Source organism: Halyomorpha halys, unplaced genomic scaffold (genome assembly GCF_000696795.3).
Source record: "Halyomorpha halys isolate HHAL.00 unplaced genomic scaffold, Hhal_1.1 Scaffold432.1, whole genome shotgun sequence".
Lineage (NCBI taxonomy): Eukaryota > Metazoa > Arthropoda > Insecta > Hemiptera > Pentatomidae > Halyomorpha > Halyomorpha halys.
Window position 1 is genome coordinate 711,395 of NW_027112419.1, and position 13,523 is coordinate 724,917.

General features: G+C 29.9%; 1 protein-coding gene across 7 annotated transcripts in view; it reads left to right on the plus strand.

Annotated features, from left to right (window-relative positions):
- Positions 1–13,523, plus strand: part of LOC106682621 (E3 ubiquitin-protein ligase TRIM37) — a 91,864-nt gene that overhangs the window by 55,766 nt on the left and 22,575 nt on the right. For 2 of the 7 annotated variants that reach the window (XM_014423570.2, XM_014423569.2), the window contains exons 1-3: positions 5,599–5,841; positions 9,469–9,737; positions 12,086–12,296. In XM_014423570.2, coding sequence (XP_014279056.1) covers positions 5,620–5,841; positions 9,469–9,737; positions 12,086–12,296 — 702 coding nt within the window. In that variant the 5' untranslated portion in view covers positions 5,599–5,619. Of the gene's footprint in view, positions 1–5,593; positions 5,842–6,184; positions 6,481–6,693; positions 6,827–9,468; positions 9,738–12,085; positions 12,297–13,523 lie in introns of those variants that run through there. The other 5 variants (XM_014423564.2, XM_014423568.2, XM_014423565.2 and 2 more) reach the window with 5 other exon arrangements.

Below are 13,523 nucleotides of genomic sequence, written 5' to 3' on the forward strand. Positions count from 1 at the left end.
TGTATATAATAACCAAAACTTTTAAAAACCCTTCATCTTATTGTCCTGTGTAATTAGCCAAGTAGGTCAATACTTAGTTTATATAAAATATTTATTTAAACCTATATGTACACTCCAAACGTCTGTGGCCATTTTCATCTTCTGTCGACTGTCTAAACAGTCAACTTTTGAGGACTTGGAGAACAAAAAATATAGAGAATATCGTTTATTAATATTGGCCAAGCAGGTAATCAACTTTGGGTCAGTTTAAAGATACAGAACACGATGAGAAATGGATTTTAGAGGATACGTTTATTAATATTTTATTTCTAGCTCGAATAAGGTTCCCTTTTAAATATTAGGTGAGAAACAAAAAATAATTTTTTGTTGTCTTAATAATGATTATTGATAAAAAATTAATCATTTGTCCCTCTCTTCCTATCATGGTCGCACTCTAGCCCTACAAAAATTTTCATTGGGGCCAGGAAGTGACCATCTAGATAATAAGTGACGGCCTAAAGAAGGATAGTAAAAGAAAAATGATTCTCATTCTGATAATTTATCATTTTTAAAAAGTCTTATAACTAAAATATCATCGAAATTGGAGAATGACCCATATCTATTTTACAATGGTGTAATTGAGATTTAATAGTTTTTGAGTGATCACTTCTGTATGAACTTCTAGTACAAATGAGGTTTCCAATCATCTCCTTGCCTATTGTCCGCCAATCCTCATACACCCAGAGGTGTTTGGTTTATGTATAGTAAGGTTTGCATGTTTTACCATACTTGAAGTATTACACTTCCATATATTAACGTAGTACACAATGTCCAAGATGGACGGAGATTCCATCTAGAAGGTCGTCTATAACAGTAATAACATTTACCGTCTCCTTGTTCAAACCCTTTCTGATATATGATACATATTCGGAGTACACTTATCATTTATAACAGACCTTATCAGTTGCACAACAGTGACACATTCAGGGTAAATATAATTTGCAAGTAAAAAAAAATTTTAACGTCTGAAAGCTTTCCATTTCGTAAGAGGAATTTACATTTTTTGAGTGTCTCTCGAGCGCATGGAACACTTGAATGATAAATTTGTTTAATATAATTACACCATATCTTACAAAATATACTTTATATCCTGAGCACGTCACAATTAATTTTTTTTAAGTACGAAACTTATGACGTATTCGAACAACAACATGATTCATACATTAAATGATTTTCGCCAATCATTCTGACAATAATAATAGTTCTGTATATTTAAATTTTAAGAAATTATAAAAATTACAATTATTTCAATAGAAACTTTTTTTTGTACCTTTCTTTAAAATAGAATTAGTACTTCATACACTGAGTCTTCTCCCTTTGATTGTCTTTTGGCATTATAAGGTGTTGATACCAGTCTAGCTACAGTGGTATAGTCTAGCTATAGCCTAAGGCTTCTGGAACGTGAAGAGACCATTCCGCTTAAAATAATATATTTATTATTAAAAACATTATTATTATTATTCAACTTATTGCTAGTTGAAAAGTTTTGGAATAGAAACATAAATTTGTGTTTTAAATATACCTATACGCCGATTTATTGTATTAGGGAGATATAGAATAGTATAAGTATTAAAATAAGTACTGGATATAAGTTTTTTTTTTCAAGGTAAGATAGCTATTTACTAGTGATTTAACGAGTTATTTAAATGAAGGGCGCGGGTGTGAAAGAGAACACGCGCTCTAATTGTTTTTGGAGTTATTATCTCCTTGAGATTGTAAAGTACTTCATTAAAAATGATTCTCCTAGTTAAATAGATACGGATGTTGCCGTTTGGAGCCAAGTGACTAGAGCCGTAGGTCTTAACAAACCAACAACTGCAGCGACGCCGGTTCGAATCCGGCCTGGGGGGTCAACTTTTATATTTGTGGCAGTCCCATGAAATGAAAACTTGACCCCTCACCATGGTTGGAATAGGGTAAACCCTGCAGATAACCCCCTTATGTCAGAAATGACCAGGGGTAAAACATGGTTGGTCACACGAAGTACAATAGCTGGATTCACCAAGGAGAAAAAGTAGTTTCAAATAAAGAAAATCTCCTCGTACGTTTTATTTTATATATCCGGTTCTAATTTGTTTATGTTGGTCCAGTTTATGCTAAATCGTGTAGTCCCAAAACTATTACTATCATATACTGCGTGTAGTCATGTTGAAGTTTATGCAATTTTTGTAATTTTCGAAAAAAAAAATAAAATAAAAAAGAGAGAGAGTCGAAGACAGGTGAAAATTTTAAGAAACAAATTAATTTTTTTTATAGCTCTGAAAGGTTTTTCAGGAGAGCAAATAATGAAAGTTAACTTTATTTTTCCGCGTAAAAATGCTTTATTCCCCTTTTTAAAGCCAACAGGTCTAAATGATTTCAATAATATACTCTTGTTACAGGACAATGAAGTAAATTTTTTTCTGGGAAAAATCAATTTTAGATTAGTTTTCAGCATTCTTGAAAACCCTTTTCATAAATTTCCATAGAAATTAAAAAATAGTTCACCAGCCCCCCTCAGCTACATCAGTCGTTTCAAATTGTTTCAATAGACCTATGTTAAAAAAATACTTTTTTTCTTTCTATGTGTTTAACTTAAATAGTAATAGGAAAGATTACAATCGTCAATAATAAGGACGTTTATGTTTAGAAACAGTAACTACCTTACAAACTAAACTAATTGAATTATTTTCAACTCAAAGTAGGATAGAAAGTGAAAGTTTCGTGCATGCGCGCACCACAACAAAATTTATTAATTCAAAACAAGCCATATTTTCTCGAAGAATTTGTTTCACTTATTTTCCAATTTTCTGCTAATTTTTAACATGTATTTTTTTAATTAACTACATGAAAAGAAACAAAAATCACAGTTCTATTTAAGTTCGTGTGCAAACATAGTATAAATGATTTAAAATTATTCAGTAATGTACAAGATTAACTCATAAAATCGAAAACTGATTTTCTTAAATACAAAAAAAAATAAGTGGCCAAAACAAAAAACATATTTTTATTCAAATGAATAAGAACTAAACTATTTGTCATTGCATACTATAACATAACGTAATCTTACCTGGATAAAGTAGGTGAGAATTGCTGTGAACAATTAGTACTTCAAACTACACAAGACATTTTCACCAATACGATTTATATCGTTTACTATTTTGAGTCGAAAGCAACGTTAATAATATTATCTGCTCCTGATAGCAGATGACATTAAATCTGTTCGAAAACCTAATACTTAACTTGGAAACCTCTATACACCTCGTAGGAGATTGGCGGTACATCAGTGTTACCAAGTCACCATACGGATTAATGAAACATAAAAATATACAATAAAATTACAACAGTAAAATAAATAACATAAAAAATAACAAATATATATATAATATTTTCATTTGATTAAACTACTGGCCTGGAATAACTATATTCGATTATTATAATCAGGTTCTGGTCGTGATCGTCTAGTGTAATAACGTACTAACAATTCTGGGATAGAGGAAAATTTTCATTTTTGAATTAAATTCATAGGTTTTCTGTACAGTATTTTATTTTTCAAATAATAAAAACTAATACTTTTCAAAAGTGAATATATATTAGCTTTTGGTAGTAAACTCCTCAATTTTAATAGGATGGATACTTCTTTGGAGAATAACCCATATAAATTATTTAATGAATGTTAATTGAAACAATTTAAATATAGGCCAATAGATTTTATTCTTTCCGGAGCATAAAATACAAAGAAAAAATATTAAATTTATTACAAATTTAGCCAATCCTCTGGCGCGGATCGTGAAAAGGCCGTTTTATTTCCTCTCCCCTAGACATTACTGGAGATGCAGGTTTTTGGCTGGTTTAAAAAATCAATTGCAAATGCAGAAAACTTTCATGTCATAAAAGATTGTCTTATTGGTTTTAGAAAGCAAGAGTTGTTAACAAGAGTAAGCATCAACAAACAAAATGGTTGCCAAAAATCTGGAAAGTCTAAAATTATCGCTAACATATAATTGATTAATCTTGCTAAATTTTCGACCATTGAGGCCTCATCAGGGTATTCGTGTATATTCAAAAATAATTTATGTCCAGCTCCAAATACATCCTCATGGTAACTTTAGAACTAAACACCAATTAGTTTTTAATGTACACTAATGTTCCGATGATGCTTGAATTGAAGAAAACTTGGCAAGATTAATCAATTATATTTTTTAAGAATATAATGGTCTTTTTGCGTATTTAAATTTATAAATCATCTCTGCCTTGGGTATCCATCCTGTTTTGACGTTGTATAAATTTGCACAAATTTGAGCCCTACCCTACAGAGCCCTTTACGTTTAATAGTTCCTGATATACAGTTCTTACACTACAGGCAAACTAATAATATAAATAACTTTTGGTTAAAGAGCGATGTGATTTTTCCCTTTAACAATTAGAATAATTGTTTAGGAATAACTCATTTTAAACATTGAACTCTACTCAAGTTTGATATCCAGATTTTTATGTTTATCGTTGAATATAAAAATTACCGGATTCCAACATTTTAGAATATATTGGATATTCAAAATTCTTAGAATGTGATTGAATTAAAATAATCTGATATATTTACAATATATATTTCGCTCTAATAGACTGATAATATTTAATATTTTACAACATTATTGCTTAATAATCTATGTATATACGATAAAAATTTATATAAGCTACTATGGACTGCTACTATATTATACTTATAAAATATAAATGTACACATGGGGGTTTTCTGATATCATAAAATTATATTGCATGTGTATTCAAACAAATGAACAATATTTTATAACAATGATATTAATTCTAAAATAATTATAGAATGTGGCAATTCAATATGTAAGACTATTCAGATAAGAACTCATTATATCTCAAATTAAGAAAAAACATATTAGGCGTTGATGATCAAAAGATTTTACGCCTTTTAGCAAGACCAAACAAACAAAACGAGATTCGTTTTTGTTCCTTTAAAGAATTAAATGATGATTGTTGTGGTGATTCATATCACAAGGAACCCATTTTTCACCGATAACCGATCAAACAATTGGACGTTTACCTATTTTCGTTCTTAAGTTTTTTTTGTCGACGAAGTTTGTTTTTTGTTTGTTGTTCGTTTGTTTATGTGCAACAATAGTATATATTATCAGCATTAGACCGAAATATAAATTATATTAAAAATGTTTCAAAGTTCGTTTTTGATTGAATTTTTTTTTTTCAATACAGAATCGTTGAGAAATGGTATAAAGTCGTTGTGATGAGCAGACATTGTTTGATTAGTGTTAACAACCATATATGTTATGTATTATAATTATTTTTTTAAATATAGACAATTGATATTGTCCTCGCATCTGTATGGATTAAGCAGATCTTCTTGAATATTAATTACTAGAAAAATAGACAACGAAATTATATGAACAGCGTATATTTCACAGTTTTACTTACCCGTTTCTAACTATACATAATTTTTCATCAATTATCTACTTTTATAACACTTATGGCATAAATACATACACATGATTTTTTCTGATTGGATAAAATTGCTTTGCACGTTGTACGAAATCAAATAAAGAACTTAATGCAACAATGATATTAACATTAGAAAGAATTTCAATATGTAGGGGCATTATAATATCTTTGACAATACTGATTTTCTACCTCAAATTAAGAAAAAAACTCAGACAATGGATTATACTTAATAATGCTTGTTTACACAAATACAAAAGAAAACTATTGCTGAATAGCTTGGAAAGGAATTTATTTGAAAGTATGGGTCATAGTATAGGATTAATTAAAGGACAAAACAAGGTAGGACTACAGTTTAAATTCTGATATGAAAGAATGAATAATAATACTATGATAATGAAAGCCACAAATGCTTGTTATAAATCTAATATTTTCACAATAATTCCAATAGAGGGTTTATATTCACTTTTATCTTTTAAATACATACCTATAATATTAGCAATGTGATTTGAATTGCCAGTCTTGACTGAGAGCAAATAATATGACCGAAATATAGAAAAAAGACTTTTCTTCTCCATGTTAATCTGGTAAAGATGTTTTTAAATTAATTTCACATTGAATAAAAAAAAAAAAAAATGAAAGTAAACGAAATTTAATTGTGTTTCTGTTGGTAACATTGATCCACCATCTGTCACTATCAGCTAGTCTTTCTCTTAACGTTTGGCGAGTTCCAATGCATGTTTAGTGTTTTACATAATAATGATGACATTAAAGTGACGAATATCTTTAAAAATTTGATTATGAATATAAGTACATTGAATTAAAAAATTAAAATGTGGGAGACCGCTTAATAACCTTCCAGGTTCATTCAATGTTTAAAGACATCTCAATTGTCAATGTAGTTTTGTGACTTGTTTCTACTTGCCTTTAAAAATGGCTGGAAGGGATCGTGTAAAAAATGATGATGATCATAGTGTCGAGGTAAATTAAGTTTTTTATGGAATCAAGACACATTTGTACTTAAATTTAAAATGATAAAGTTGTAGCCTTAGTTACAAAACAAACTTTTCTATTTCAATCTTTTCATTGTTACCTTTTTAGTTGTTTTTACTGTACTATTATTTAAACATTTTATAGAACCCCTAACCTAACCCATCAGATGTTTATACATAGAACACACAATTTAATACAATGAATTAATTTTGTTACTCAAAACAAACCTCTGGAATTTACACAAAATACAATGTTAGATACTTCTCATAAGGTTTTTGTGTTAATAATATCTTCCTGAGCGATGGATTTCTCAGTTACACTCAATTTTAATGAAGTAATTATATTGCTGATTGATAATTGATTATTTATAGTTCCACTTTGATTGTGACCCTCAGTCTAATTGTAATTTAATTGCAAAACTCGGGCTGTTTGCCTTCAAAGAATGTGGTTACATCAATTTTTTTTATTTTAAGTATATGTTAGGTATAGGATAGACGAGTATCAATTAAGTCTTATAGTATTTACAGAAATAATAATAATATACTTTCAGAAAGAATAATTAAAGATTTTATTTGTTTATCTACCAAAAAGAACTTTTTTCTTATAGAAATATATTTCATTATTATTCTCATTGCCAAACAAGATTGTATACTCTTGTCATAATATTTTAAGGTAGCTTTTTTATTTTATAGTTATTAAGTGCTTCAAACTTTATTATTGTACTCAGTGGTACTTGCTTGTGATTAATATATATCAATAAGAAGAATTTCAACAGAGAACTTTAGAGAAGTTAGTCTGGCCTTTGGTATTTAATAACTCAAGTCATAGTAGAGAAGTCATTTTATCTCTCGGAACATAGGAGAAGAGTCAGTGTGGTCCTTTAGACTTAGTGAAGGGGTTTTTTGCCTTTGGAAATTAATGGTAGAGTCAATGTTACTTTTAGGCTAAACAGGCTGGAGATTCCTGGCTATAGTATGCAACATTATCACAAATATCTGTCCTCTCTATTAGACTATGTCTTTTATTGACTGTAGTATAGTAAAACTGCAATAGATAGCTGCGGGTCCAGTGGTGTTGTCTATTGTCCAGGGATGCCAACTGAGAAGGGATATACAAGTGGTTCCTAAAGAATACATACGTACTCTGACGTAGCAAAACAAATTTATTGATTTGATAAAGGAAGTTCATTAATAGATTTTTTGTTGTATTTATACACTTGATTTTTAAGAATTTATCATGAATGAATAGCTAAAATTAAATGTGGAGACATTATTAAAAAATTAATTATTATCCGTTTGCCTATTACTAAATTCTTGTAACTAAATTAATTGTTTGATTAAATAACTCACTAGGCCCTTTCTTTTTAGTTAGGAAGGAAGTATTAATACTTAAAAAAATAATTGATAACAACTAAAGTTAATATAACAATAGATTAAACTGCTACTAATTTTTATCCAAGTCTGATAAGAGGATTTTTGTAACAAATTACATAATTCTTTTAAAAAGCGCATTTCTATTCCACTGTTCAGAGTAAATCTCTCATTAGCCCAGAAATAACATTCAGAAGAACAAAAAAAGGTTATTGTGTACAAAACAAGCTTCAGCGATGGGAAACTGAAAATTCCTATTTATGTTATCATTAGCTCATAGTTGTCAACTTGCGCTCTTTCAAAAGGGATATAAAAAAAAACCTACGGATCTTATTCAGTATGGGGCAGGCCTATACTAAACTTATAGCATTCTGCATAAGTGAGTTTTTTTGATGTTCCAGCCTATGAAGGTTGTGTTTTACACTAGTAAAAAAAACAATAATTTTTTGATTTTATGATGGTGTTGTATCTCTAGATTTTAATGATGAAACAGGGCAGGTTTGTCATAACTATAGAATGCAGGCAACATTTTATTTATCAAAGCAGAATAGACATTTACATATTGAAATGTATGTACTTATTTATATCAAAATATAAAACCCCTTTTGGTTTTTTTTATTTTCAATATTTTTTATGTATCCGTTGAGAGAGCTAAGTTTATCTCTCTGTGACGAAAAGTTTGCTCTCTATCTCCATTAGTAAAATGTAAGTTGTAAAGAGGTTTAAATTCTATAGAATAGGTTATTTAAAAATTGTCTATTGAGGAAAGGAGTATTTGCTAGGAAAGTTTTCACTCTCGATATAAGGCTGCTATGCTTAGGGTGGCTAATTAATTTTGGACGACTCATGATGATGATTGTTGGAATTAACACATGTGATTGCAGAAACCTCTATATTATTAATGAGACACTAATTGGTTGCTGATATTCTTAATGAATTATTCATTATTCCTTTGTTATTATTACATTTCATATTTTAGATTCCTGCTAGATATAAGCCCATACAGAAATATTTTGTTGCATTAATTTAATGCTTAAATAAGTTATAATCTCTTTCCCTTCACGATCTACAGATCTTAATCCTACTTATCAAAAGGGTGATGTATTCTATAAACTACTCTTCCTCTCATTTGGAGACGGCCCCTCTAAAAGCCTTATTAGCTGTTTGGCTAAGTATTTTGATGGTTTTAACATTGCAGACATAATCATCCTTAAATTATTAGGACCAGATAGAATATAATAAGGAGTATCAATAAATTTTGTATAATTGTGAAGAGCAAAAAATTGTTTTTTATTTTTTTTTTTTGTTAAATTTAAATATTCTTTGTAAATTGATTTTCCTTTTCTGAAAATTAAATTTTTTTCTCTTATAAGATGATAAGAAATTATTATTTTCACACTACTAAGTTATTTTTTGAAGCATGTTATTCATTTTTTCAATTTTCGACACTGCTTCAGAATACTCCTTCATAAAATAGTTGTTATAAATAAAAGTTTTTATCAACTTTACTAGGTACTTATAATACAGTATGAGAAGTTTAATGGTATAGTGTAATTGTAAGACTATATAAGATAATGAGGTTATCTAATCTTATTGGTAATGCTAGTCTCTGGCTGAGGTGTTCCGTTGCTTCATCTGCATGGAGAAGTTGCGGGATGCTCATCTTTGCCCTCACTGTTCCAAACTTTGCTGCTACTTGTGTATTAGAAGGTGGTTAACAGAACAGAGATCGCAGTGCCCTCACTGTAGAGCTTCTCTTCATCTCCATGAGCTGGTTAACTGCCGTTGGGTTGAGGAGGTTACTCAGCAACTAGACACCCTCCAGGCAGCTGCTACTGGCTCCAATAGAGATGACTGTACCTCAGACAGGGACAGGTATGGAAATTTTACCATGGTTTCTTTATTTGTTCAAATTGATATACTTATTATCTTAGAGAATGGGTTTGATTTCGATAATGTTAAGGTTATTTAAATAGAGGAAAAGAGTTCAAAAATAAATATTTTTGAAGCTATAATCACTGTAAAGAATTCAGATTCATACAATAACAGAGATTCGGCCATAAATTACAAAATTGTGAGCAGCTTGATATTGCAAATTCAATTTTTTTTTTTAAGGCTGAAACTTAAGGCATTTTTGTTCACTTAAACACTTTTAACTAGTTATGCGAGTAGTTGCCAACCCTGTCTGGAAATTTTTTATGTGCTGCAAACTACTGAAATTTCAACAAAATACTGTTTGTATCTTTTTATATATCTCAGCTAATTGGAAATTTGTGCAAGTTTATTTGAAAATATTAATTAAATTATAAATCATTTGATGTTTTTCTGTCAATCATAATTTTTTTTATTTGACTATCTGCAGTTTGACAAAATTTCAATAAAATAATGTGTGTGTACAATTCTTTAGTATCTAATAATTAAATGGAAATATAGGTGATTAGAAAAAGGGATGCAGCCAGGAGACAATTTAGGCGCCCAAGAACCTCTGAATTCTACTCCTTCAAATCCTTAAGAAATCTCACCAGATTCCTATGCTGTGCCAAGGCACAGTTTTTCTACACTTCCTTATCTCAAGCCCCTGTTCCTAAGTCTCGATGGAAAATCCTTAAAAACCTATTCATAGTGAATTCCAAATTTGGTTCCTATTATCTTCGGATGAATTAATTTATCCTCTTTACTTAAAACATTTATCCCCATACTCTATTCCACAAATCCCTTTCAACTCTGAAATTTTATTTTTTTATGGACATCACCTCTGAAAACCTACTCTCATTTGTCCTAAAATCCAGAAATAATGACTATGGTTCTGACCAGATTCCTGTTAAAATCAAACTATACCTTCTAGTTATCTTTCCTATTCTCGTACACATTTATAACTTTTCCCTACATAATTGAATTTTTCCTATAGTTTGAAATTTTGTGCATATTCACTCCATTAAATAAAGTCCCTGTTCCCTCCCTAGTCTCCGATTTCACACTTATCTCCATATAAACCCCTCAAAAAAATAGTTCATTCACAGCTTCCTTGAACAAAAAGCTCTCCTCCATCCTCTTCAGTCCATTTTCTGATCCCAATAGGCAATGCAATCAAATAAAGAGTACCCTTCAAATACCAAGACCTTCAAACCTCTAGTGACAAACAAAAAATCATCGTCCTTGCTCTTTTCAATTTATCAAAAGCCTTCGACTCAGTCAATCATAACATCCTCCTTTCAAATCTCCCAAAACTTCTTCCTATCCAAGACTCCCCATTGGAGTCCTATACTGCCTAACCGTGGTTGGGGGTCAAAGTTCTTCATTTTGTGGGACCGCCAGTCAATGAAAAAAGTCAATGTCCCAGGCCGGATTCGAACCGGCACCACTAATAGACATCAAATTGGTAAAAATGAGTCTTTACCACTAAGCTATGGGTGGCCCAAGCAGTGTCTTAGAGTGGTCCATTGTAATTATTTTTAGGAGACGAGACGTCTCAATTCAATGTACACCATCTATGTGCAAATCTAATGTACACCACTTTTTCTCGGCTACCAAAACTTACTTTATTTTTTGCCAAAAAAAAAAAGTTCTGATGCTCTGCAGCTAATGAGAGTTTTGAACTACTCCTCTATTTTATTGAACTGATTTTAATAAAGATATTGCAAATGAGTTACATCTGCAATCTAAGATTTACCAATGAGTTACATCACTTTTCCTTTCTCATCCTCACTTATGATATGCTACATGAGAAACTAAAGGCTTTTTATTTAATCTTGCAATAATAACCTAAAGATAAATTTTATCTTGTATATGTTTGGTAGAATTTACTTATCCAACAGAATTTTTAAAAGCTTCATTATTTGAACATTTTTAAGATAGTCTCCATTTGTTTTGATGAATACTCTATATCCATATATAGCATCAAGAGATTCTTTACTTCTATTAGTAAACATGCTTAAAGCAATATCAATGGTTATATATTAAAGTTATTTTGGTCACCATTCTATACGTTATACCATATGTTAGCATCCTCGAATAATTTAGTTTTTGGACTATTTATTCTAGTTCAAGTATTATATTTCCTATTCAGGAAAGATATTTATTTACTGCATTTATTAAGGCAGCTTTTAACATGATTTTGTGAAGATAGCACGATTTTGGAAATTTTAGAAAATAATGAGCAGAATTTGGAAATTTTAGAAAATAAATTTGTTCTAAGTTATTGATTTTATTTTTGCTCTATTAAGATGTTCGCTGCATGAAGAGAAATTATCTGTCTACTGCTGGACCTGTTTGCGGTGTATCTGCCACCAATGTGCCCTCTGGGGAGGCACCCACTCAAACCATACGTTTAAACCTCTTGAAGAAGTATACCTGCAGCATATGACCCAGATTAAGGAAGAGCTTTCAGGGCTTCGAAGAAGACTTATGGAACTTTTGTCCCTGATGCAAGATGTCGTAAGCTCATACCTATTAATTTAATATATTGAGTAAAATGATAAAGTTTTACTTTGATATCTAGGATCATGTATTATCTTATTACAAAAATACTCTCTTCTGATTTACCTAAGCAAAAAATGGCTCATAATGGCTGCTATCGTTGTAACATCTTTTAAATATCAAATGTGAAGAAAAAGCATTTTTTTAATCATAAATAGATCCTTTGAGGAACAATATACCTGATTGCTGGAAGTGAAAAGTGTGTTTTTCTCATAAATATATCTTTTGAATAAGTCACACTGTCAACATGCAACTACCATGCATATTGTCATGATTGTAATTTTATTTAATATGTGAAAATAATGCATTTTTTTTTATAATAACAGTTGCTAAAGGAACGATATGCCTAATTATGGAAAGTCAAAAGTGTGTTGTTCTCAGAAATATACTTTCATTATAAATCCTATCTTATGAAAGTATAAACAAAATTATAAATATCTGGAAAAATAAAAGTTAAATAAATATTCAGTATTACGAAAAGAAAGTTAATTTTAAACCAAGCTTCAAGGTCCTTTTACATGACCAAGAACTTTCATCCAATTTATTTATCAATAAATTTTTGTTGATTGTCATCCACTAGGAGATCATAAGGAAACCAGCTCCCTATTTTAAACAGTCATCAAAGTCTTGTTCAAATTTATAACATCTTGTTTTGAAGACTCATATATTTGACATGGTAAGCTCTGCTAACTCTTTGATCAGAGCCCTTTTACATTATTGAATTTATTGAATGGTAACCGGAGGTGGCTGCTTATTGCTCCTAACATTCCTTGTGTGGATGGTTGAAGCTCCTAATTATTAACAATGTCAAGCCAGCCCCTAGTGATGAAAAATATTATTTGTTAATAGCATGGTTATCTAAGATGAATCGCTGTAAAACACTCTTTTGAGTGATACAAAGAATTTTAATATAACACTCTTAGAAATTTTAAACAGTATGGAAATATTTTAAAAAATGTAAAAAGTCTGATCTAAAAATATTTATCAAAGCCTTATAATTCAAAAATACAAAGATACTATCTATAAAATAGAATAATTCCTTAACTCTTCATCCTTATTTTGAGTTATTTAAAAATAATTAACCATTAAACATAAATTTTCAATTTGGTTTGGTAACCATGTTGTTTATTTAGTCTCAACCTTGAGAGCTTATCTTAAGATTAATCAAGCCTTCTGGAATATATA